Source organism: Lepidochelys kempii, chromosome 13 (genome assembly GCF_965140265.1).
Source record: "Lepidochelys kempii isolate rLepKem1 chromosome 13, rLepKem1.hap2, whole genome shotgun sequence".
In the NCBI taxonomy this organism is placed as follows: Eukaryota; Metazoa; Chordata; order Testudines; family Cheloniidae; genus Lepidochelys; species Lepidochelys kempii.
Genome location: NC_133268.1, coordinates 5,617,253 through 5,640,673, shown reverse-complemented (window position 1 = coordinate 5,640,673; position 23,421 = coordinate 5,617,253). Strand labels below are relative to the sequence as shown.

The 23,421-nt window shown below is 45.5% G+C and overlaps 1 protein-coding gene across 1 annotated transcript in view; it reads right to left on the bottom strand.

Moving 5' to 3' along the window:
- The window catches only part of LOC140896881 (peroxidasin homolog), a 66,804-nt gene that overhangs the window by 15,975 nt on the left and 27,408 nt on the right, over positions 1-23,421 (bottom strand). The window contains exons 3-13 of the mRNA XM_073308948.1: positions 19,782-19,853; positions 19,471-19,542; positions 16,059-16,130; positions 13,829-13,900; positions 10,735-10,904; positions 8,726-8,843; positions 6,284-6,453; positions 4,902-5,174; positions 4,629-4,745; positions 2,151-2,309; positions 175-287 (exon numbers count right to left, since the gene is read on the bottom strand). Of these exons, the coding sequence (XP_073165049.1) occupies positions 175-287; positions 2,151-2,309; positions 4,629-4,745; positions 4,902-5,174; positions 6,284-6,453; positions 8,726-8,843; positions 10,735-10,904; positions 13,829-13,900; positions 16,059-16,130; positions 19,471-19,542; positions 19,782-19,853 (1,408 nt within the window). The remainder of the gene's footprint in view (positions 1-174; positions 288-2,150; positions 2,310-4,628; positions 4,746-4,901; positions 5,175-6,283; positions 6,454-8,725; positions 8,844-10,734; positions 10,905-13,828; positions 13,901-16,058; positions 16,131-19,470; positions 19,543-19,781; positions 19,854-23,421) is intronic.

The window sequence follows — 23,421 nt, the reverse complement described above, 5'->3', positions numbered from 1 at the left end:
AATTCAGTTTCAGTTTGAAACTGACCGAATTTGTTTCAGGTATTTTTGGCTCAGCCACTGAACCGAAAAATCAATTATTCACTCTGCTCTACTAATGAGACAGTATCGGGAACACTGCTGTGTGGGGATTATCAGCTGGGTACAGGGTGACTGCGGAATTCCAAGTTCTCTTACTTTGGCCCAGGTGATGGTGGGTCGTGGATCTCCTTGGGCAGCACAGGTGATCACAACATCCTGCCCAGTCTCAGCTATCACATCTTGTGGTGGGTGAAGAAACACAGGGATCACTGTTTAGTGTGAAGAAACAGAGGAAAAAATACAAGAAATGTCTTCGTTAGGGGCAATTGTGAGAGGTTTGAGTTCGTAACAACTCACCAAAGTCCTCCTTTTCTTTCTGCGGATACAGACTAACACAGCTGCTACTCTGAAACCTAACATCTCACCAGTGAGTGATAATAAGGCTCCCAGACACCTGCTGCTGTCTCAAACAACTTTTAAAGGGACATTGTCAAGTTAAAATATCATCTGTTTTCCTTGTCTCTGTTAGTAACAACCCTCTCTCATTTAAATTTCATTGTTCATCTTCTGCTGCTGTTTGTATTTCTCTCAGCTCAGACAATTACATGGTGGATTTCTCCATCACCTGGCGTTTTTAAATCAAGACTGAATCTCTTTCTAAATGATCTGCTCTACCTCAAGCAGTAATTGTGGACTTGATGCAGAAATTACTGAGTTAGGTTCTCTGGTCCATGTTATGCAGGAGAGAAACTCGAATCTATGAATTTACAGAAGCTAGTCAGTTTCTCATGTGATTTTATTCAGTTTAATTTCCCCAGAGTATGTCTACACTTACCCTGGATCAAGGCTGTGGCGATCGATCCACTAGGGGTTGATTTAGCGGGTCTAGAGAAGACCCGCTAAATCGACCACAGGTTGCTCTCCTGTCGACTCCGGTACTCCACCGGAACGAGAAGCGTAAGGTAAGTTGATGGGACAGTTTCTCCCGTCGACCCAGGGCGGTGTAGACACCACAATAAATTGACCTACGGTACGTCGACTCCAGCTCCATTATTCACGTAGCTGGAGTTGAATAACTTAGGTTGATTTAACCCTATAACGTAGACCTGCCCCCAGTCTCACCAGGGGCACAATGCTGCAGTGTTTGGTGGGCAAACCCTGTGGGCCATGTTTTTTGTTTAAGAAGATTGTTTCCATAAGAATTTAAAAAAAATTTTTTTGGAAATATTTCTGTTGTTCTTATCTTTTGTAAAAGCTCAAATTTCAGGAAAATCTAAATTTGGGATGAAATTTGGTCCGGCAGTTAGTGTTCAGAACAATGATTTCTCAATAAGATGTACCACTTATACAGAGGGCCAGAATTAGAGCTGCTAGGAAAAAAAGACAATTATTTTTCACAGAAAATATCAAAATTGTCATTTTTCAAAGTATCCTATAAAAATACTATTTTCCCCCCTTGTTGAAAAAACCAAAATCATAAAGAGGATGGTTTAAAAAAATTTAGTTTTCAAAAACTGAAAACTTTTACCAAAAAATGAACCCAGAGCTAATTTTTAAAAACTAAACAATGCAAGGTTTCAGTTTTGGTTGTTGCTGAAATACCAGAAAACATCAAGCCAAATGAAAGATTTCTGCTGGGATTTCCAAAGGAGTCTAAAGCAGTTCGATGCCCAATTCTCATTCCATTATGCTCCTTTGAAAATGTCACAGCCTGAATGTATTTTTCAGCATTTAAATATAGGTTTTGGAAGGGCACCACTCAGTGAAAGATCCATGAGGAGCATGAAAACTAACACTCACCAACTAGATGAGGACTGGTGTGTAGTCCCTCTCTCCCAGGCACTCTCCATGTCAGGTGAGTTTTGATCTGATGTAAACTGGGCAGCTTCACTGACTTCAAAGGGACGATGCCGATTTACATTGGCTCAGAATCTGGACTTGTGTATTTCCCCCATCCTCTAAAGGAACTTTACTATGGTCCCTCTGCTCCCAAGGCAAAGAGAAATCCATCCCACAGGAATTCAGGCAGTTGCCTTCCTCAACAGATAGCGTCAAACTCAACATACTGTAAAGTGAATGCAATCCATTTGCCAGCTAGTATTTCCCACACACACTGGCCTGCATTGGTGTACCTCGAGGTGTCACCCAAAGCTGCACCGGGAGGCTCTTGACTCCGATGGCACTGATGGCATGGCATTCATACTGGCCTTGGTCATGCAGGGCAACCCTCATGACGCGCAGGGTGCCGGTGGAGAGGATACTGTGCCTCCGGTCATTTGGCAATGGCCCACCTGATTGCGACAGCAGAATGATGTATTAGTGAAGCTGTTTGTTACTATTCCATTCATTGAGGGTGGTTGAGAGTGTGTCTGGAGTCTGCCCATTCCCACTCTAAAAATCCCGACCCCTGCTATTGATGCCCTGAAGCATAATCATCACCTTTCCAGCCAAGGTCAAGAAGAGGTGCTGCTTCTACCTCGGTGTCATCCCTAATTTGCTTTATGGATGATTATGAACTTAGTCTGAACATGAACCCTTTCTGTGCGGTCAGGCGTCATTTAGGGCACGAACAAGGCTCCACCAGACCTCTTTATCCTGGGCTGCTCTTCGCATGTCCACGGGAACAACTTACCCAGAGATGTGGTGGACTCCCCACAATCAAGATGGGATGTTTTTGTAAGAGGTCGGCAGTAGTTCAAACAGGAGTTAATTCGGGGGAAGTCCTGTGCCCTGTGTTATACAGGAGGTCAGCCACTAAAGTGGTATTTATTTAACCTTTTCATTGCTGGACAGCCTACCAAGTCCATTCATGCACAGCACCCCATTCAACATCCATCCTACAGGAAAGCTGCTCCTGGAACACGGGCAGCAACAAGGAAAGGGTTAAAGGAAATGGAGAACATGCCGGTTAAGGAGATCTCAGCTGGCTTGATGGCTGGTCTGCTGCTGTGGAAGCCACAGTGCCGGCAGGGAATTCTTCCCAGCTCAGAACAATTCATTATGGCTTGTGGAGCGTCAGGAAAGCTGGAGGGCCCCTGGGCCAGGGATAACTGGCTCCTGGCCCAGACACGGTTACATGGGGTCAGCGCTGAGGAGCCGTGCTGAGAACCATCATAGAACTTCAAAGTTCACCCAAGGTCAGTTTTCAAAAGCAAAAAAAGAAACCCCAGGGAGGCGTCAGAGGCAAGTTCTCTCCTCTATTACCCTCTCCCATTAGAAAGAACCCAGTGATGACCAAAAGCTGGAGTGCGGTGACACCAATGAGCCACGGCTGTCCAGCCCCCTACTCTCTCAAACCAGGTGAGTGTCTGGAACAGGCTGCGGTTCAGCATTGCCAAGGACTTTATGATGAAAAGGGAGTGAAGGAAATGCAGTCTCCAAATCCCTCCTTCCTTCTGACAGTTCTACTTAGGAATGTATAGGGGCTTAAGAATCTCTGTTCTTTTCCTGATTCTTAATGTTATCCTGGATGATGTAATGTAGTCAGGGCCAGCCTTACAGGTGGGCAATGTGGGCAACTGCTGTGGGGTGTCGTGGCCAAGAGGGTGCTGGTGCCTGGGCAGGGTAAGAGGCATGCACCTGCCAGGTGGGCTCTGCTCCCTGCTTGTGGCTTCGTTGGCCTGCGCAGTGTCCCGGCTTGGTGGAGGAGATGGGTGGGTCAGGCCAGCTCCCAGCGAGGGGAGGGGCTGACGCTGTGGGGGCGACTTGCGACTGGGGACGGTCTGCCCCAACAGTGAGCTGCAGGAGCCCTGGTGGGCCCAGGGGAGCACCCTGCAGGATAGGCTGGGGCCAGGGCTGGCCTTGCCCCCGGGGCTGTGCCATGTGCTGATCCATGCTGCGCTGGACGAGGAGAATGCCAGGGGGAGAGCTGCTTCTGACCAGTGTCTCCTGCACTCACCCCTGGCTGCCTAGCAGAGCCCACCTGCCACAGTAGCCACTCACTCACCCCCAAATGCCCGCTAGTTGCCGGCCCTGTAGGCTCAGCCCAGCACAATCGCTCTTTAGAGAGTGGAGTCAGGGCTACAGCCCTGAGGTCAGCAGTTAATCCATCAAAGGTAAAGGAAATTCATTTGAACGGAAGCAACTGACCTCACTGGTATTTACAGGATATAGAAACCAAATAGCCTCTTTCGACCCCTAAGGAAGAATTTCAGTGACTGCCTTAAGCTCCTGGTACTCTCACATCAGCCTCCCCCTTTCCCACCAGAATCCTTCATGTCCTTGACAGAGACTATAGGACTGTGTCATGCCCTCTTGGCCTTCCAATCACTGGAGGGACAAAGCGGGACCATGTTAACGCCACTCCTGAAGCAGCTGAGAGGGTGAATCAGAACCTGGGTATTTCATGTAGTATAATAAACGTTTATTAGAGTTGCAGTGAGCCCCAGTGAGTGGTGGGAACAGCCACGCAATACTCATCCACCTCAATCCCAGACCAACCACCAGCCCAAAGGATGTCGCAGGATCCGACATCTCACCGGGGTGAGAAACCTTCAGCTCAGCTGGGTGATAACTCGCCATCGGCCGCAGAATGCCCCAGAGCAGTAGCCTAGCTATCATCGTCCAGGCCTGGTGGGTATTTACAGGAGAAAGTAACACTGGGGGAGTACCTGCTCTTGTCCAGGTGATAACAGGTGGAGGACGGCCTTCAGCAGTGCAGGAGAAATCCACGCTTTGCCCCTCAGTCACAGTCTGATCAGTGGGAATGACCAGGAACCTGGGAGTATCTGAGGGGAGAAGACAATGGCACAGCAGTAGGAGAAAACCAAACCCAGCCACACAGGAATAGCCACTGAGAGCGGAACAGGGCCCAGTACACTGGGTTTAGCAGCCTGATAAGCAGTTGAGTGCTTAACACCAGCAAATGTCATAGAGTCCCTCACCTTGCACTATAATGTTTGCCGTAGCCTGGATGGAGCCTTCTGAGTTGCTGGCATTGCAGTTGTACTGGCCCTGGTCCAAGAAGGTGACGTTTTGGATGTACAGCCCTCCCGAGCTGGTGATGGCAACGTGGGAATCGCTCGGGAGTGGTGAGCCTGTGCCCAAAGTCCAGATGACGTGCGGGGGTGGGTGCCCAGAGACCCCACACTCCAAGGTGACGCTTTGCCCAACCAGCACTTCCGTGTTCTGGGGTTGGATCACGAAACTGGGCTTGGCTGAAAGCAAGGGACACATTTCAGACACAAGCGGCCTTGCTGCCCTCTCCTGCGCAGGCCTCTCCAGAATGGGGCAAAGCAAGCTTCACTGGTAAATTAGAACAAATCTGCCACTGAAAAGTGGGACTTGACCCAGAATGCATTTCAAATGTGTTCAGAGTCTGCTTGGTGTCATCATGCCTCCCTCCACCCCGCCCTTCCATGACCTCCAAACCGGCAAGATGAAGGACTCCTCTACCACTCTGCATCTCCACTGACTTGGCTGCGATATCGCTCTCCTCCACTCTCCCTTTCCCTGTTGCTTTTGTCATCCACAAAACCATGTTGCCCTACAAACCTCCCCACGCCTGGCTTACTCCAAACCTATGATTCTTCTGCTTCCATGCTCTGCCCGTCCCTGGAGACTGTGCAGATCCTCTTTCCCGGGATGTTTGTCCTCCCCTTCCGTACTGTTATACTCTTAAGCCTGCAATTCTCAATACCTATTTACCACCTTCAATTACCTCCCTTAAAACTTCCCCTCCTCTAGTCCCCTTCTCTCTCTGGACTCAGGACTCTGCCTCCAGAAGATGTACTTCAGCCCTGACTCCTGTCTGGAAAGTGCCTAGCACACCACGGGGGCTACTAGATATAAACATCATCAGATAATTAATGTAACAGCACAAATCCAGGGACTTTTACTCAATGAATTATAGGGGCCTCCCGACTCTCTCTGCTACACAAGCCGAGTCCTTGGGGCAAATCCTCATTCCTGCACAGCCTGAGGAAACAATCCAGGGGGCTGTATTAGGGTTACAGAGAGGAGGCCCTTCTTTCTGAAGGTTCTGGAGCAGGAGCAGAACCTGTCCCTAGCTGCTCAGAGCAGCAGTAGCCTTCATGTGCTATGTTCATTTTCTGAGGGGCTGGGATGGCTGGTGGATTCATAGAATGATGGCTTCACCGGTACCAGCCCTCCCTTTGCTCCATAACACCCCTCCAGCTGGCTAGGAGCCTTCAAAGCACCACGTGTGAAGCCACTCGCCAAAGCGTACATAAATAAAGGAAGGGCTTAATCTGACTGGCTCCCTTCCATAATCTGGACCATCGAGAAGTCTTTAAGGCTCAATTACATGGAGTGCCAAAGTAGCGCAGAACTACTTCCTGTGTCTTGACCTCTCCGGCTATGTTCTTGGCCATGCACTGGTAGACGCCTTTGTCGGATTCTTTGGTGTTTTGGATCATCAGGGTTCCATCTTGCAGCAAGTTAAGGCGCCCATCGTCTTTCATGTCAATTTCATTACTGAAAAGCATAGCCAGGCACAAAGAGGCTGAGTTTGCAGGGACAGAGGAAAAACGCTACCATTTCCCCCTATTCATCATCATCAAACAATTTACTTATTTATTGCATGCATAATATTAGGTGCGTGTCTCTTCAAATTATTTTTTAGCTCCCCATAATTGACAGCAAATATTTTTCCACCGTCATTATATGGAATCATAGCTAGTATTCCTTTTATACAGAAAACAACTACAGGCAGAAACATTCAAGCTTCCTCTCAGCTTGAGTTCCAGCTTTCTCTCCCTTGTTCACTAAGAACCACACACTATCTGGAACTCAAAACAGAGATATATTCAGCAGGTGAATAATATACTGCAAGTAAATATATCATTATACCAATGGATCCAATAAAACCATCTAAATGATTTTTAGCACTGCTTCTCCACCCCGATATACACAGATACTTTCAGTCAGGGGAATCTTTATTGCAGGCAAAGAGAACTATAAAGGAAGAAAGAACAAAAGTAAAGTCTCCCCTGACAGTCTGCCCTAAAATGACTACTAAATGGTTGCCTGTCTCTGTAGACAGGAATGTCCTTGAAAATTGAAACATGCAGCATAGCAGTTAAGCAGCTAGAATAACATCTAACTTGCTAACTCTTAGTAGCGATCCCATCAGAAACCCTGCTTGCTTAGGGAGAAGTGACAGGTTTTATGGTATTCAATATATTAGACTGAGCTGCTTTAAAAAAAAACAAAACATTTTGTGAATATTTTGTTGAAACTTCCTTTTTTCAAAATTTAAAATAAAAAAAGTTCATTTAAATTTCAAAATTTGGAAAAAAATGTCCATCAGCACTATAAGCTGTTGAGAAATAGGGAAAAAAGTGAAAATGATTAAGAAAAAGTATTTTTTCACAAGGTTCAAAGTTTTGGAAAAAAAATTAAAAATTGCACTTGGGTAAAGTTCACCCAGCTGTAGTATGAAGTTTGTTTTTTAGGAGGTTTAGTGTAAGAGTAGGAATCTTTTTATAGCAGAGAGATTAAAACAGTGAAAGCACATATAAAATAGCATCAAGTTATGCAAGCAGTAGCCATGATGGAATCATCCCTAAAGCTTTATGCAAAGCCAACTTCATTTCAGCAGGGCTGGAGGTTCTTTGGTAGGAGAAGAGCTAGGTATAAATTCACTGTGGGTTCCTAATAAAACAGGGGAATTCCATTCCAGGACCTGAGAGCTGTGAAGTATTTTTTTCTCTCCCAACATTCAGCTGCAACTCTTGGAGCCCAGCCGGCGTTAGGAGGTCACCCTGTTGGATATCATTTATCCTAGCATGATGGAACCTTGGAGGGCAGCAGAAGACTAAAGGAGGAGAGGAAATTTCTCTCCCCAAAATATAGATGGATCTGCCAGGCAGAACAACATGCCTGATGAGCATTTATTAATTCCCCTTGTCCAGTGTGACTGCCCGGTTATAGTGGTTTCCAGTGTGGTGAACATATATTAGTGTGATCCCATTCGCACTGCCCTGAGTGGGAGCTTGCCAGCATTTCCATCACAAAACCCTCTTCTGAGAGCAATATAACTCAGCCACAAAAATTTGCACTGGAGTGAAACTGCCTGCAGGGTGTCAGCAGGGATGCTAACATTCATCATTTGGGTTTTATTTTTAAGAGCATCCTATTCGCTCGCCCACATTCCCATGAAAGAGAAGCAAAGGAAAGCAAGGAAGACTTTAACATGAAGAATGAACAACTGCTCAAGCCTCAAACGTTTTGTCGTCAGGCATTTCCCTGTGACTTTTCAGGACCTGATATCATCATGCAGCAGCGGTGTCTGCACTGGCAGGATGGCGTGTTAACCCCTTCCCTGCCACGTTCCACTGCAGCCTCTGCACCACAATAGAGCACAATAATTCCCCTTTCTAAGGCTGACTCTTCCATGGACAAACCAAGTACAGGAGACAGCAGTTTAGTGGCTAATATATCACAAACATGGTGGCGCCAAGCACACCAAAAGGCGAATAAAATGTTTTGAGAGACCACTTCTTTCAGCCTGCAGAGTACATTTATGGGCAAGTATCAACCCTTGGAAGACATTTCAAATGGAGACGAAGACAGCACTTTATTGACAGGCTCATTGGAGAGTGCTACTAAAATGAAGGTAAATACGATTAATGAAACATGCATTTCTAATTTTTGTGAAATGACTCCTGTAATCACAGGCAGTAACTGAGGAGTTTGCCACTTGATGGAAGCAGCCACTCCCACAGGGCCTATGTGCGCGACTCACTTGTTGTGTAGCCAGATGATTTCTGGCTTTGGGTTTCCTTCTGCCCTGCAGGTGAAATAAACTGTGTTTCCCAACTTGACGTCAGCATCATGGGGCTCGGTGGTGATGCGAGGCCTCTCTGAAAAACACCATTTATCAAAACCCACTCTAGTGTTGATAAATTGTATAGTCAATTGCTTGACCACACGTTGGTTCATTATGACGTATCATAACCAGCATTAGTCAGGTTTATGCTAAAAGCCAGTAAGAACATAGTACAGGAAAAAGATTCTTTACGATCAGAGGTGAAAGTAAGCCAGTACGGTACTGCGTACTGGACCAGCTTCCCCAGGCTGGCGATTTAAAGGGCCAGGGTATAAAAAGGCCCTGCCTCTTCCGGTTAAGGCCATGCCCCCTGCTCAGGACTCCAACGTACCAGTAAGTCCTTTCAGTTGCTTTCACCCCTGCATATGATACCAGTCTCCAGGAAGCGTCTCATGCAGCGTGGTTACATACATTCACTTTTTACAGAAGCTGTGGTCTCACAGTTACACATTTCAGCTTGGAGTATTTATACCATGATTTAACAAGTTACAAAACTCTTTACAGGTCACTAAAATCCAACCCCTCAGTTTGTCTCCGTTCCTTAACTTGTTGTTCTGCCCCTTCCTTATTTTTGTTTTGGATGCTAGCATTCCAGGTGTCGGTCCGTGAAAGCACCTTCCCAGCTTGTACTAAGCCATAAAACGAATGTACCTTGACTTTGACAAGTTTCTTATCTGCGTATGCGAAGTGCTGGGTAGTACTATTGGAAGGTATTGTGAGATGTAGCCTAGCATGAGTGAACAGAACTCTGTGGAAACCATAGGCCAATTCAACTCTTGTAACTGCCAGGCATTTGTATAAGGTAGTGTATACTGACCTAACATACATGTGTTGGGGAACTCCAGGGTAGGATGAAGTTAAAGCCTAATTAGACCAAGCCTAGAGATGAATAAGTCACCCCCCCCCCCCAAGCAATCCCAGGCCAATTCTGACCCAGTGGCTGAAAATATGGGTACAATATCCTAGGCCTTACCCCTTATATTACAAAATGGGCTTACACACTATGACCCCAATGCAGCAGTCCATCCCTACTCAGCAAAACACATGCTCACGTCTTGTGGACTTCAATGGGAGTTAAACATGCTTCAGTTCTTGTTTTGCTGAATAGGGATGAATTGAAGCACGTGCTCTGGAGCCTTTGACCCTGATTCAGCATGGTACATAAGCTTGTGTCCAACTTTAAGCCCATGAGGAGTCCCACTGAAACCAGTGGGGCTGCTCATGTGCTTAGGGTGACCAGATGTCCTGATTTTATAGGGACAGTCCCGATATTTGGGGCTTTTTTTATGGGGGCTCCTATTACCCTTCAGCCCGTCCCGATTTTTCACACTTGCTATCTGGTCATCCTACATGTGCTTAGGTACCTTGCTGAATCGGGACCTATCACTATTACAGTGAAAGAGACATGCCCGATGGGACACTCATGTCATACATCTTATTGCTCAGTTGATACAGTACCTATGACAGAGTATTTAACTAAGGTTACGGACGCCTCTACTGATGTCCATATGCAAAGAAACACTGACTGCAGTCGAGGTGCTCTTTTAGCTTAAGTGAATGGTCTATTGACCTGGGAAGCTGACAGCACCAGTCTCCATCTTCCTACTTGCAGCACTGGTGCTGGAAAGTAACTGACCTGGGCAGTGTTGTCTAATGGCTAGAGAAAAGGAGTAGTGGCCAGAAGGGTCCTGGGCATAAATTCTAGGTGTGCTGTCAACCACCAGTATGTTACTTTGATCAAGTCACTTGACCTCATTAGTCCTCTCTCATTTCAGCAGTGGAAGTGGATGCAAAGCAGGACCATAGGGAGAAAAAAAACACAGATGCTGAGTCAACCCCCTTTCTTGTTTACACCGGTGCAATCCCACTGACTTCAGAACTGAGCATCACTGGGTGAATAGATTTAATAATAAAAGCATGCTCACCACAGTTAAATTCTTGGGTTGTCAAGGTGGTGATGGACCGGCCCTGTAATTCCCTTGGATTCTCACAGGTGGCAGCTGTTTGAATATTGCCCTGTTCAGAATATTTCTTCAGCAGTTCGGCCAGCCACATCAAGTCACAGTCACAGAGCAAGGCATTGGAGTCCAGCCGTCTGTGAGACATAGATCAAAGAAAAGTTATTTAATCTCCCAGCCCCTTCCCAAACATACACAACGGTTTGGGCTACACTACGAAATAGACTCACAGCCAGATTCTGAAAAGAGCTCACAGCTCCCGCCCAGGGACCTAACTGAAGTGGGCAGATTTTCAGAAGTTATTGGCATCCAACAGCTCCCTATTGTATAGGTGCCTAAAATGGCAGCTGTTGAGGGCTGAGCTCTTTTGGAAATCTGGCCCCCAATTTATCAGTGCTTCTGATAAATACACATTGGTTCAATGACACCATGAATTAGAGCTGGTTCGACCCAAATCAAAATGTTTCGGTTTGTTGTACTGACCTAAAATGTTTCATTTCAAGTCAACTGAATGCTAAACTGGAGCCTTATTGTGGCACATTGCCTCATGGGAGTTGTAGTTCAGACCCTCATTCTGTCCTACGGGCTGGACTCCCTGACCAGAATCCATCTCCCATGATGCAATCCAACGTCCCCTCTAATTGAACAGTGTGGTGCATCATGGCAGATGTAGTCGAGCCAGGGTGCTTGACTCACAGGGGAGAATGGGTCATCAAGCAAATTAAACTACAACCCCCAAGAGGAAATGCACAACCATAGGGAAATACAGCATAATGTTGAAGTGATCTGAAACATCTTGTTTCGGGTCAGTTCAACAAATCAAAATGAAAGTTGAAGTGTCAAAGTGTTTCATTTTGGTTGGTAATGCCAAAATATTTCATTTTGGCATTTTCAAAACTAAAATATTTCAGAACTTCTCATTCCGTGAAAAATTTTAATATTTTACCTAGAGCTATGCAGAAGATGGAAATTTTGTTTCTTTCAGGATTTTGTGATTTCAAAATTTGTTTTCATTCCAATTCAGCCAAAAATCTAGAAATTCTCTGCAAAAGAAAACTCTGAAAAAATATTTTGGATAGATCAAAATAATTAGTTAAGATTTCTACTTTATTTTATGTTATCACATAGAATACAATTTAAAATAAACAACATTCAAAATCAAAAGTTGATTCAAAACTTCATTCAAATCTCTCTCTATATTCAAAATAAAAAATTTAAACGTTTCATTCCAAAATGTCAAAATGGGGCGTTTCGACATTTTAAGACTTTCCCTCCTGTTTTCTTCCCTGAAATGAATCAGCCGCAAAATTGACACTATTTCTTGAAGCATTTTGATTTTGACTGAACTGCATTTTCAAATGGAAAAGGGTTCCCTGGCAGTTTTTCCAACCAGATCTAATTTTAACTGTCTCTCTCGATTTGGGATAAAAACAAATGTTGAAATATCAAAATTTCCCGCAGGATGGAAATTCCAGTTTTTGTTCAGTTCTACTATTAACTGCTGAAGGTAGAAATCCTGTTTTAGCTCTCCCTGCTTATTCGTTCCAAATTATACCTGGATAGTTAGAATATGCACCATTGCCTATTATGCAGCTATTTTATCTGGCCTGAAACTAGAAATTCAGTTCACTAACTGTCCAGCTACCAATATTGGTGTCCACAATTCATTTGTGGGAACACAAGCACAAATGTTATGGACACATTTTTACATCTACACAGTTTGTGGTTGTGTATCGTGCCCATACAAAGGAGCGCAGAGGTATAAAATTTCAGATTACTATATAGGGAATAACATTACCAATCTAACGTTCCGGTTCTTAGGTCTAAGCCAATGCCCACTGAAGCCAGTGGAAAGATTCCCATTGATTTTAACATGCTTTGGATCAGTTGCTTGGTACCCCCAATGCTAGATGCTGTATAGCATATGCTGCCATGACTGGAGAGGAGTTTTCATCTCTATAACCCATGCCCCACCTTTGGGAGATGGGAGTAATGGTATCTGAGTTCATCCTGTCCTTTCTTCCCTGCAGATTTCATTACTAGGGTCAATTCTAGGTGCAGGGCTAACGGACACCGAAGAAAACTTTACACTATACCACTTTCCCTTTTGGAAGTTCAGCTGTGGAAGGTTCTTGGGTTTCACTTTGTGAAAATTGCATAAGAAAAATGAAAAAGGGTACAATGCTTCATTAAACCAATATTTGATAGTACAAAAATTCACACCATGTAAGCACGTTTTGCAAACATCTCACTCATCCTTGACTCTTGGGCAACATTTTACAACTTCTTACAATTAATTAATTATTACGATGCAACATGAGAAGGAGTTTTTTCTGTGTGCAGCAAATGTAGAGAAGGCTGCAGCGGAATGGGGAAACATGATCCTACCGCAGATTTTTCAATTATGGCAGAACCCCATGATTTGTGCACAAAACTTTTCACCCTGCTCATTTCCTAAGATCATAACAACAAACAGCTTTAAGGTCCGATGGATTTTTAAGTGAAAGAAAGAGAAAACCTGGAGAAAGCCAGGTTAAGTGAAGAATCCCACATGATAAGCTTTGTGTTTGTTGCAAGATAACCATGCTCCTTGGCTGTGTAGTGAAGCACAAGGCTATACCCCAAGTCCCTATAAAAAAATACTAAAAGACTTCTCTTACCGCTGTATTTCTCCTTTCACTGTGTGTATCGATCTAAGGAATCCAAGATGGCTAACAAGCAGAGTCATTTCATTGACTTCAGTGGGATTTGGATGAGCTCAACCACGCTATGGGAGTGGAGGGTACTGAGCACCTTGTAGGACTGAGCCCTAAGAGGGACCCTCAGCTGCAGCATTGTGCAGAAGGCATTACAGCAATTTCAGTCACCAACGTGAAGAAACCACTAAGTCTGGTTAAGTCTTCTCTTGTGTGTGGCTGCCACAACAGTGTACTAGACATAACAGTTGTCCCAGAACTACATTAACTGGAACCTTTGCCAGCCAGTCCAATTGGTCTCTAGGTCCTGGCCGTGTGATAAAAGACAAAACAATTGTTCTTTGCTGGCAATGTCGTCCACTTACAGCCGTTTGAGGGATTCCAGTTGAGAGAAGGTTCCTGGCTGAATTCTGGAAATTTTGTTGTTGTGCAAGAATCTGCAATGGGGATATCAAGAGTGCCAAAGTGTTACACAGAGTGCCAAAGTGTTACACAGAGTTCTACACTATACAGATAACGTCCCAGGTCAAGGCTCACTTTAAATGTTAAGGGTGGTCACCAGAACTTTGCTGATGTGCAGAATTTAGAGTGAGTGAGTGTGTGTGTATATATGATACTTTGATACTCTCTAGGGGCTATAGGGATATTGTTAATTTGCTAGTGAACACAATGCAATATACAACATCAAATGCTGAATATGGATTGGAAACAGTGACTCAGGATTTGAAATAAAAAAGCCCCAAACCAGATTCTTAAATCAAAACCACTTCAAATTCTGCAAGGGGCAGGGAGGAAGAGATTGAATCTCTAGCCTTGGACCCATCCCTAGCATTTTGGTTCTAGCTCAGACCTAAAACAAGAAGGGACTTATTTTGAGCATGGATTCAGATACTGCTGAAATTTCGTGAGAGCAGCCATTACTATAAGATGTCAATTCAAGGAGGCAGACATCTCATATTAGCCCAGTGCCCTTAAAAATCTAAACCCAAACCTGATCCTAGAATCAACAGGACCTTGAACCCAAACACTATCCTAAATCTAGTGCAGATCCATAACCAGACCATTGGCCTATTTCTAGATAAAACCAAAGCTCAGCTCTGGGTTCTGAGACATATGGTTCAAGACTCCTGGTTCTTAGAAAAACAGGAAGTTAGTTACACCAGTATGCATGAGGGGGGAGCAAGATGGAATAATTAGTCTGAGATTACTGGGAGGGTCTGCAGTCGTATCTAAAATTCTGAACAAAGGAAAATTGACAGATGATAGTGAGTAACTCACTGTATTAACCAATGGAACAGGAGAGGAAGACACAGGCAGCCTAGCATGTGAGATGCATGCATGGGTGCCCTAGAGTTCAGCCATGCCTCACAATTTGGATTTGAAGTTTAAATTCCAAGTTTTAACTTCTCTGAAATTTAGATCCGTTTTAGTTTGTTGAGTTACAAAGATCAGCTAGAACCTCTTGATCCAGATCCTAATTATCCTCAAGTTTAGGGATGTTTGAATCCTGGCTTTTTCTCAGGGCCTCTTTCTAGTGTTTGTGGATGTAAAGCACATTTATTTGCCAGTGCAGAGAGGGCTTGTTGAACTGAATGTGGAATGTGAACCTCCACTTGACTTGTTCTGGCTACAATGTTGTTCCTTTAAGTAGTACTGGGGAGTAGGAAAGAAAAGCTTTAGTTCTCTAGCCATTCCAGGGCATTACACACATTTTTCTTGTTATCTTTTTCTCTGACTGCATTTCCCCCTCATTTTCTCATGCAAACTGCCCAAGAGTCAAGGGCACCAGAACCTTTGTAGAAGTGGGGGGGGCGGGGGGGAGGGGACAAGGCAAATTCCTGCACCCCTTCCCTTAATCTCTCCTGAGCCCCCTTTTCTCCTAACCTGCACTCCCTCATGGACCTAGACCCCTGCGCCCCCCTCTCCCCAGCACTTGGTGCAGCCGGTCTCCTACCTCCAGCAGCTGCATGCAGCTCACTGGGAACCAGCCGCGCAGCCTGTCCTCCTCCTGCCCTTCCCACCAGCCGCTCTCTGGCACCTGCAGCACCGTGATCAGCTCCCCCACCGGGAAGTGTAGCCCCTGCTGGCACTGCTCCGAGCCTGCCCAAGGCTTGCAGTGTGGGGGGCAAAGCCTCCCTCCTCGCCCCTCCAAACTATGCCCATGTGTGGGGGAGCATGGCCCCTTGCCTTCCCCCCACCCCGTTCCAGCACTGGTGCCAAGAGTTGACTAATGTTGACCTGAAAAGAAGTGAACAGGAACAGAATTCTAATACGGCTTGGCCAGTTACAGGGCCCGTTGTGTGTGTCAGAATGCACAGAATACATCCTGGGAAGAGCCCCTAATATTCTCACCAACCTTTGTGCTTTGCAAGGACCTAAAGTCTTCTGATTTGAGGAAACTCATTTCCAGGTCTCTCTTAATTTTAGAGGCCCGGCTTTGCTCCATGGCAATGAAGCAGAAGAAATCAGATCCTGAATTAAAGCTCCAGAAACTTTCCTGCCCATCACCCAAGATGGAAACTCTTCCAAAGGGCCACACCATGAGAAGTCAAGAGAGTGTTGTGAGCAAGGGAGTCCCCCTTCCTCTTCACTTACAATCTTTCCAGTTTGGGCAGGTCACTAAAGGTTTCTGGCTCCAAGGCTTCCAGGGTGTTGAAATGAAGGTAACTGGCACAAAAAGAAAAGCACAAGGGACGGTGTTATAAAAACTGACTTACGAGTCCAGACAAATGTCCACCAGTCAATCAGCCAGTGCACAGTCCAGGGCAGATTTTCAGAAGACGGTCTTCACATTTGCATCTGCAATTTGCATGTGCAAAACCAGCCCGGGTTGGGAAATCATGCCCTATCGATTCATTCCAAGAAACTTCTGTCAGCCGTCAACTCTTCTGCCATACTGAACAATAAAAAACCCCATAGGCCAGACTTTCAAAGCTCTTCCCTTAGCCCTAGAAACACCGCCACCAACTTACTGTACCATAGCTTCGGTGGGAGACCCTATTAACTTAAGCTGAGCTTTATGTGGTTCTTCTGAAGCGGTCACTGGAGCTAGTGGCTGCAACAGCGCAGGGCTTTCCTCACCTCCCTCCTGCTGCCTAAAGCATTCCCTAGCGTCTGTATGGGGCGGTCCTTTGGAAGACTGGGGGAAGGGGAGAAGTAGCCTTACACAGGTGCTCCCCAACACCCTGAAGACACAAGGTTGGTGTCAAGGATCTGTCCTCCTCAGAGCGCCCGGTTTGGATGTTACTTGGAAAGTGCACTCGCATAAGTCCAGCCTGCCTAATGGAAGGGTTCTGCGGTGATTTTGGGGCAGTGGGCTCTCAGCCCTCCAGCTGAGATTTTCTGGCTCTCTCTCCCCCTTGTGGGGTCTCCAGCGAAATGAACAAACAACCCAAAGTCAAAGTTAAACAAAAGGGCAAAGAGAAAGAAAAAGAAAAACCTGGAGGCCGTGCTAGCCAGGAGATCGACCTCTTTCCTCAAAGGGGCCCTGAATGGGGGGACCAAAGAGTCCGCTGGGTCTTCAGCGCAAGTCACGGGATAAAAATCTCTTCCCCCTTTTAGCTCAGGGAGTCTGTGCTCCCTATTTGTGAGGGCAGAGGTTCCGCATGCCCTCAGGCATCTTCTGGGGAGCGGGGAAGCTTAACAGCCTGCTCCCTTCCTGGGCTGCCTCCTATTGAGTGGAGCTTCCACCTTTTAAACTCCTCTTGCATCCCTGGCATGACTTGCAGCTACTCCAGCCCAAAGCAGCTCCTTAACCCCTTCCCTGCTGATGGGGGATTATACACCCCACCATAGTTAAGATAGCCGTCTCATAGACTTTAAGGCAATAAGGGATCATTGTGACCCTCTAGTCTGCTTTCCTGCACATCACAGGCCACAGAACCTCACCCACCCACTCCTGTAATAGACCCATGACCTCTGGCTAAGTTACTGAAGGTAACAAATCATGGTTTAAAAACTTCAAGTTACAGAGAATCCACCACTGATTCTACTTTAAACCTGTCAAACAATGACAGTGGAAGTGGGGACAACCGATCCTTACGTGGCACCGAGGAAGGGTTTCCCTAGCGGGGGTGGTCCAATGGAGTGGCAAAAGTTTGACCTGTGCTTAACACGAGCAACCCAGCTCTGCCAAAACGTACTAATTCTGGGCTGATGTTCTCGGCTCCACTAACATTCCAAGTCACACCTGCCATCCAATGGTACAGGGTTTTAATGGAGCGTTTTGCATGGATGGGATGAAGGAGCGCATGACAACAAACGAACAGAGACAGGGATAATCAAGGTTCCACCCCCTCCCCGCCCACGAGCTGTTACATCAACCCACAACCTAAGCATTGTTCTGAAATTATTAGGAAAAATACCTAAATATCAAAGTGGCAGGAGTAGCCTCCTCCCCTTACGTCACCCAAGTATAGCTCCAGCGGTGACCCCTGATAACTCTACAAGTCTATGTTCCACCAGTTGCATCCAACTGGTTTGAGAAACGATTGCATAAGCCAGAATGCAGCTGTCCCATTCATAATGGAATGAATCATGATAGAAGATTGGCTATCAGAATAAAGACCAAATCACCATGACTCAGATTCTATAGCCTGGAGTGTGTTTTAATAAGTCTCAGTTGCGTGCTTTTATTTCTCCAGAGGAAAGCAGCTGATACTGTCCATCAAACAGGTTTTAGTTTTACTTGAAAAGTTGGCTTTTGGGATGGATTTGAGCAAGGCCAATTTGCTTGGAGAAAAGCCTGTTTCAGGGATTGGAAACAGATGGGGGATTTTATCCCTCTGACATCAAATCTGGTTTGTTCATTGTTAAAATGTGGTTGTGGCCAGAAGTGCATCTCTAAAAAGAGGCCTTACACTACAGCACGGACAGTATCTGCTCCCCAGGATTCTTCTCAACCTTTCTGAGGAGCTTGTTGATGAGGAAAAGGTATCAGATATATTGGATACTGTCAGCACTGCAGAGAGCAAGTTGAATCCTATTGTTCCTCATACAGCAAAGCAGCCAGTTATGTTCCAGCTCCAGTACCTTGGCTGCTGGTGATGATGCACAAGGCAGAAAGGACTCACCATTGGCTGCAGCCACCAGCATGTTCAAGTACTTTCTGTCCTCCTGCCTTCCATGCTCACAATTCCTCACTGTGCATGGGCGCACGCGCACCCACCTCAGGGATTTTTTATGATCCCCGTCCCCCGTGTGCATGCACAAAGCCATCCCAACTTGCGAGGATGCTTTACCCCTTGATTTTCTTATACCACTTTGGCCGTGAAGTGCTGACAGTTGGAAAGAAAAATTGCTCTAGCTGACAAACAGAGCAATTAACTATGGCCAGAGAGGGCATCATTACAGAATGCTGAAACATCATTGTTCCAGGATCCAGTGGCTAGGCAGAATGTAGGCTCCCTTCGTCCTGGGGCATCCCAGGAGGCATGGTCTGAAAGACTTTCTATGGTACCTCAAAGTTGGACTTCAGCAGAAATTTTATGCATGCAAACATCACAATATTGGCAATTGCTATAGATACTCAACTTTCCCAGCTGCCTGTTCGCTTCACACATTCACTTCCAGCAATAGATGAGCTGGATTGGATAAAAGAAAAACTGAGCCTATCCCCAAAATTCAAACAAAGGGCCAGATACTGGACCTTGCTCTGTAAAGATCTGCCCCACTTAGGATAAAGGTCTTCTAGTGGCTCCCACACTTCCCCATCACCTCTCAGCACGAGGAAACTGTTTAGGGACAAGGAGGGAAAGGGAAACATGGCCAGAGCATTCCTACACTACAGGGATCTCCAGCTGCTGGAATATCCCTTGGGGCCATGGGCAACTGAATGAAAATAAGAACAGTCTTCAGCATTGACCAGTCAGTGTGGAAGGACCAACCCTTCCTGAAGTCCTGTCATCACAGTCTTAAGTGCCATGTGTAGCAGTTCAGAGGTGTCTTACTGAGGGTTTCTAAAGGGAATCATATTCCCAAGCAGCAAACAGAGCTCTTTTGTACTTACAGCTGTTCCAGAGACTGGAGCCCCTTGAAGGCATGTTGCTGGATACTCTGAATTTCATTTTTGTACAGGTAGCTTTGGGGAGAGAGGAGAACAGAGAAATGTGAAGCATTAGGATAATTAGATGTTGCTGTATTTAAATTATGAAGAAAAGAGCTATAAAGCTGGACCCAGCTGGAGCATTCTCATTGGAAACGAGCTGGGATATACTTATGCCAGTGCCATCTAGAAGATCTGGCCACACAAAGTATGCACTTGACTAGCAGAGTTATAGAAGCTATTGGATGTTATAGGATTTAGAGGGGCCAACTCACAGATATTTCAAGTTCTGCAGAGCTTCAAAGGACCTTCTTGCAATTTGTTTGATCAAATTATTGTTCAGCAGCCTGTTCAAAACCAGAAGGAAAAAACAAACACACGTGAATGCAATACACCCGAGACGTGTAAAGTTTCTGACGACAGCCCAGATATCTGTTGAGGAGTCTTAGTTGTAGAGTGTAGTAACTAAGGCCTTGTCTATAGTATAAAGTAGTTATGGCTGTATAATTAGACCAGTACTTTCCCTCTAATGCCGTTATATTGGCATAAAGGTGCTTTATGCTACTCTAGTTATTCCCATACAGGAAAGGGAATCACCATGCCAGTCTAAGTGCACCTTTACACTGTATAACTGCAACCACACTTGTACGGTCTAGCTGTATGGGTGAAAACAAAAACAAAACCCACTCCCCTGACATAGTTACACCAATTCAACTTCTGAATGCAGATAGGCCCAAAGCTTGTGCAATTGCAGTAGCTGCCCCACTACAGATTACAGCCTGTCCCCAGGTGCCTCCGAAGGCCTTGGCTTACGCTTAAAAATTGGATTGACCTAGCCACATGGCTCAGGGCTGTGAAAAATGTCATGGCTTGTGAAACTTTGTTAGGTCCCTTAACCCCCTGTGTAGACGTGGCTAGGTCGATGGAAGAATTCTTCCATCGACCTAGCGACGACGTCTTGGACAGGTGGGTGGATTACTTACGTCAACAGAAAAATCCCAACGTATGACGCGTCTACGCTACAGTGCCATAGCTGTGCCGGGGTAGCAGCTGTAGTGTACAGATACGTTAAGAACTCTCAGCGCAGGCCGTAGGTAAACTGAACCCCCAATGGCATATCGTTACCTTCACTTAGACTCATAGACTTTAAAGTCAGAAGGGACCATCGTGATCATCTAGTCTGACCTCCTGCACATCGCAAGCCACAGAACCTCCCTGACGCACTCATGTTACAGACCCCTAACCTCTGGCTGAGTTACTGAAGTCCTCAAATCATGGTTTAAAGACTTCAAGTTACAGAGAATTCACCATTTACATTAGTTTAAACCTGCAAGTGACCCAGGCCCCATGCTGCAGAGGAAGGCAAAACCCCCCAAGGGTCTCTGCCAATCTGACCCTGGGGAAAATATTTTCCTGACCCCAAATATGGGATGAGTTAGACCCTGAGCATGTGGGCAAGACCTGCCAGGCAGACACCTGGGAAAGAATTCTCCGTAGTAACTCAGGGCCCTCCCCTGCTAGCGCCCCTTGCAGTTATTTTCATTCAGGCATCAAGTTGTCCTAATTTTTAAAAATGAATTGCAGTGTTGTGGTTTTTATGAGACACTCTCCCAATCCTTGATGTTAATTAATACTAGACGGTGAGTCTTCCAGTAGGACAAGCTTTGATAGGGCATAAGAGCACAAATCACAGAGCAAAATAAAACACCATTTCATAGGTTAAAAATAATTATAAAATGGCAACAAATTGTTCTGTGATCTAAACAATTTAAGGGTAAACATATAAAAATGAAAAGTAAAGAACATCGTCCTGACATATGAAGCTATTCATATTTTCTTTCTGGTGAGCGTGGAGTCAGATTTTAATACAAAAGCTACAGAGGTCATTGCCCATGCAAATGCACATCTGATTTGCACATGCAATTTCTATGATTATCCAGGCAAATGAAAGATTGCATGCACCAGTGACCAAAAAGGTATATTTGTTTGCACAGTTAACCAATTTGGGTGTGCTGTCACAGCAACCGCGCATCTAATTGGTATGCAAATCTGATCAGCAATCAGTCAAGACAAAAGCAACCTCAGTTAAACTAAATAGTTTATAAGTAGTTTTGGTAGAATTTAATTTTTTTTTTTATAATGTTGGTTTTTAAGGATTTTTTCCAATTTTTCACAGTTGCAAGAAATTAGGGGGATGGGAGTGCATCAGAAAACAGGGTGGCACACAATAATTATTTAGTGACAGTAGATGAGGTTCAAAAAGTTAAAGCTTTATAACCATCAATACACAAATTCTCAACATCACCTGTCAAAACATATGAAGTAAATATCCTTAAAACAAACTCTAAGAAATTCTCAAGCAGCATTTTTCTTACTTGTAAGATTTCAAGTATCATCAAAGGAAATATTTTTCCCATCAGTGTGTGCGCGCGGTGAAAAACATTTACCGACACAAATCTCACCCTTCCAGGCCTATTTGTAAGTCACTCTTGAACACAAGATGGGAACCACTCATCTGGGCTGCTGGACTGCACTGCTCCTTCTGATGCATTCAGTTGGTGTTTAGGGCCCGGCACATTTCACAGCAGCTGCAGGCTACGTGAAGTTTACAGCACAACGGCTCAGACTGCAAATGTCACAGGCTGAGAAGTTTATTTTGGAAAGTGCTGCCCTGCATGGTGTGGATAGAAGTGGAAAAGAGGGTGAGCAGTGGAACTACCTGCTGGGAGCTCCTTCATTGCAGAGAGCTGCTTTTCTGATGGTGTAGAAGAGAATGCCGCTTTTTCCACAGTTTTGGCTCACCATAGACTTTACTGGATTATATTCAAAGTCTTGGTCCGAATTTTCCAGGATCTGCATGGAACTGACCCTGAGTAAGTTACAGAACCGCTCTCTCGATGATGATGACGACACCACCTTCCAGGGTCTAACTTTCCAGAGTCTGACGTAGAGCTTTCTCCGCAACAGGAGCAAGGTCTGGCACCATTGCGGGGGAAGGCTAGAATGACCGCAAATCTCGCAGCCTTCCCAAGGAAGTAGAAAACTCACTTCTCTGACAGAGACAGTTCACAACTGCAAAGGCGGTAGAGATAGGAAAAGCAGTGAAGGCGAAAGAGAGAGGGTAAGGAATAGTAGGAGTGGAAAGAGCAGAACAAGAGTTTAGAAATACATTGGGAAAATAAAAACATGGCCCCAACTGCCAGAGGGAATGCCGGAAAAAAATTAAACTGCCGGTCTATTGGGAATTCAGGGTCTGAAGGGGGGTTCTTAATAGCACCTATGACTTCGGAGCACAAATATTATGGACAGTCAATGGACTTGCACCTCTACTTTACATGGAAATCCAGCCTGTCGTCTCTTGGGAGCTGCCCAGATATCACATGCTAAAAACATCAACAGATAAATAGGCAGGTAGCTAGGGGGATGGACAGACAGATAGAAAAGATTAATGCAGGCAGATACTCGAAGAGATCTCCCCACAGCTGGCATGGCCACGGATGCACAGCCTGCTTTCCCCCATCAGGATGCAGAGTGACGTCAAATCCTTGGACCAGCCTACTCCGCGCCAACAGCCAGCCACGCTGAAAGCGGAAACAGCTCCTAAACACAGAGCAATTAGCTTCTCGGCTGACTGAACACTTGGGTGCCGGCACAAAGTGTCCAAGCAGCCCAGGAGAATAATGTTGTCTATTTACCCACAGAATAAGTTCAGCACAGGGCAGCAGCAGAGCATCTTCCCAATCTTTCCCTGCCAGTGGGCTGAATCCTGAGCAGGAGGGATCAGCTCCGGCGGGAAGAAGGCAGGTTGGTGGCCTGTGGCTATTCAATCCTTGGCCTCAGTTCAGAGAATGCCAGACAGGCGGCCAGCTAGCGACAACTGTGATGTCATTGCTAGGGAGGTGGACACCTGTCCAC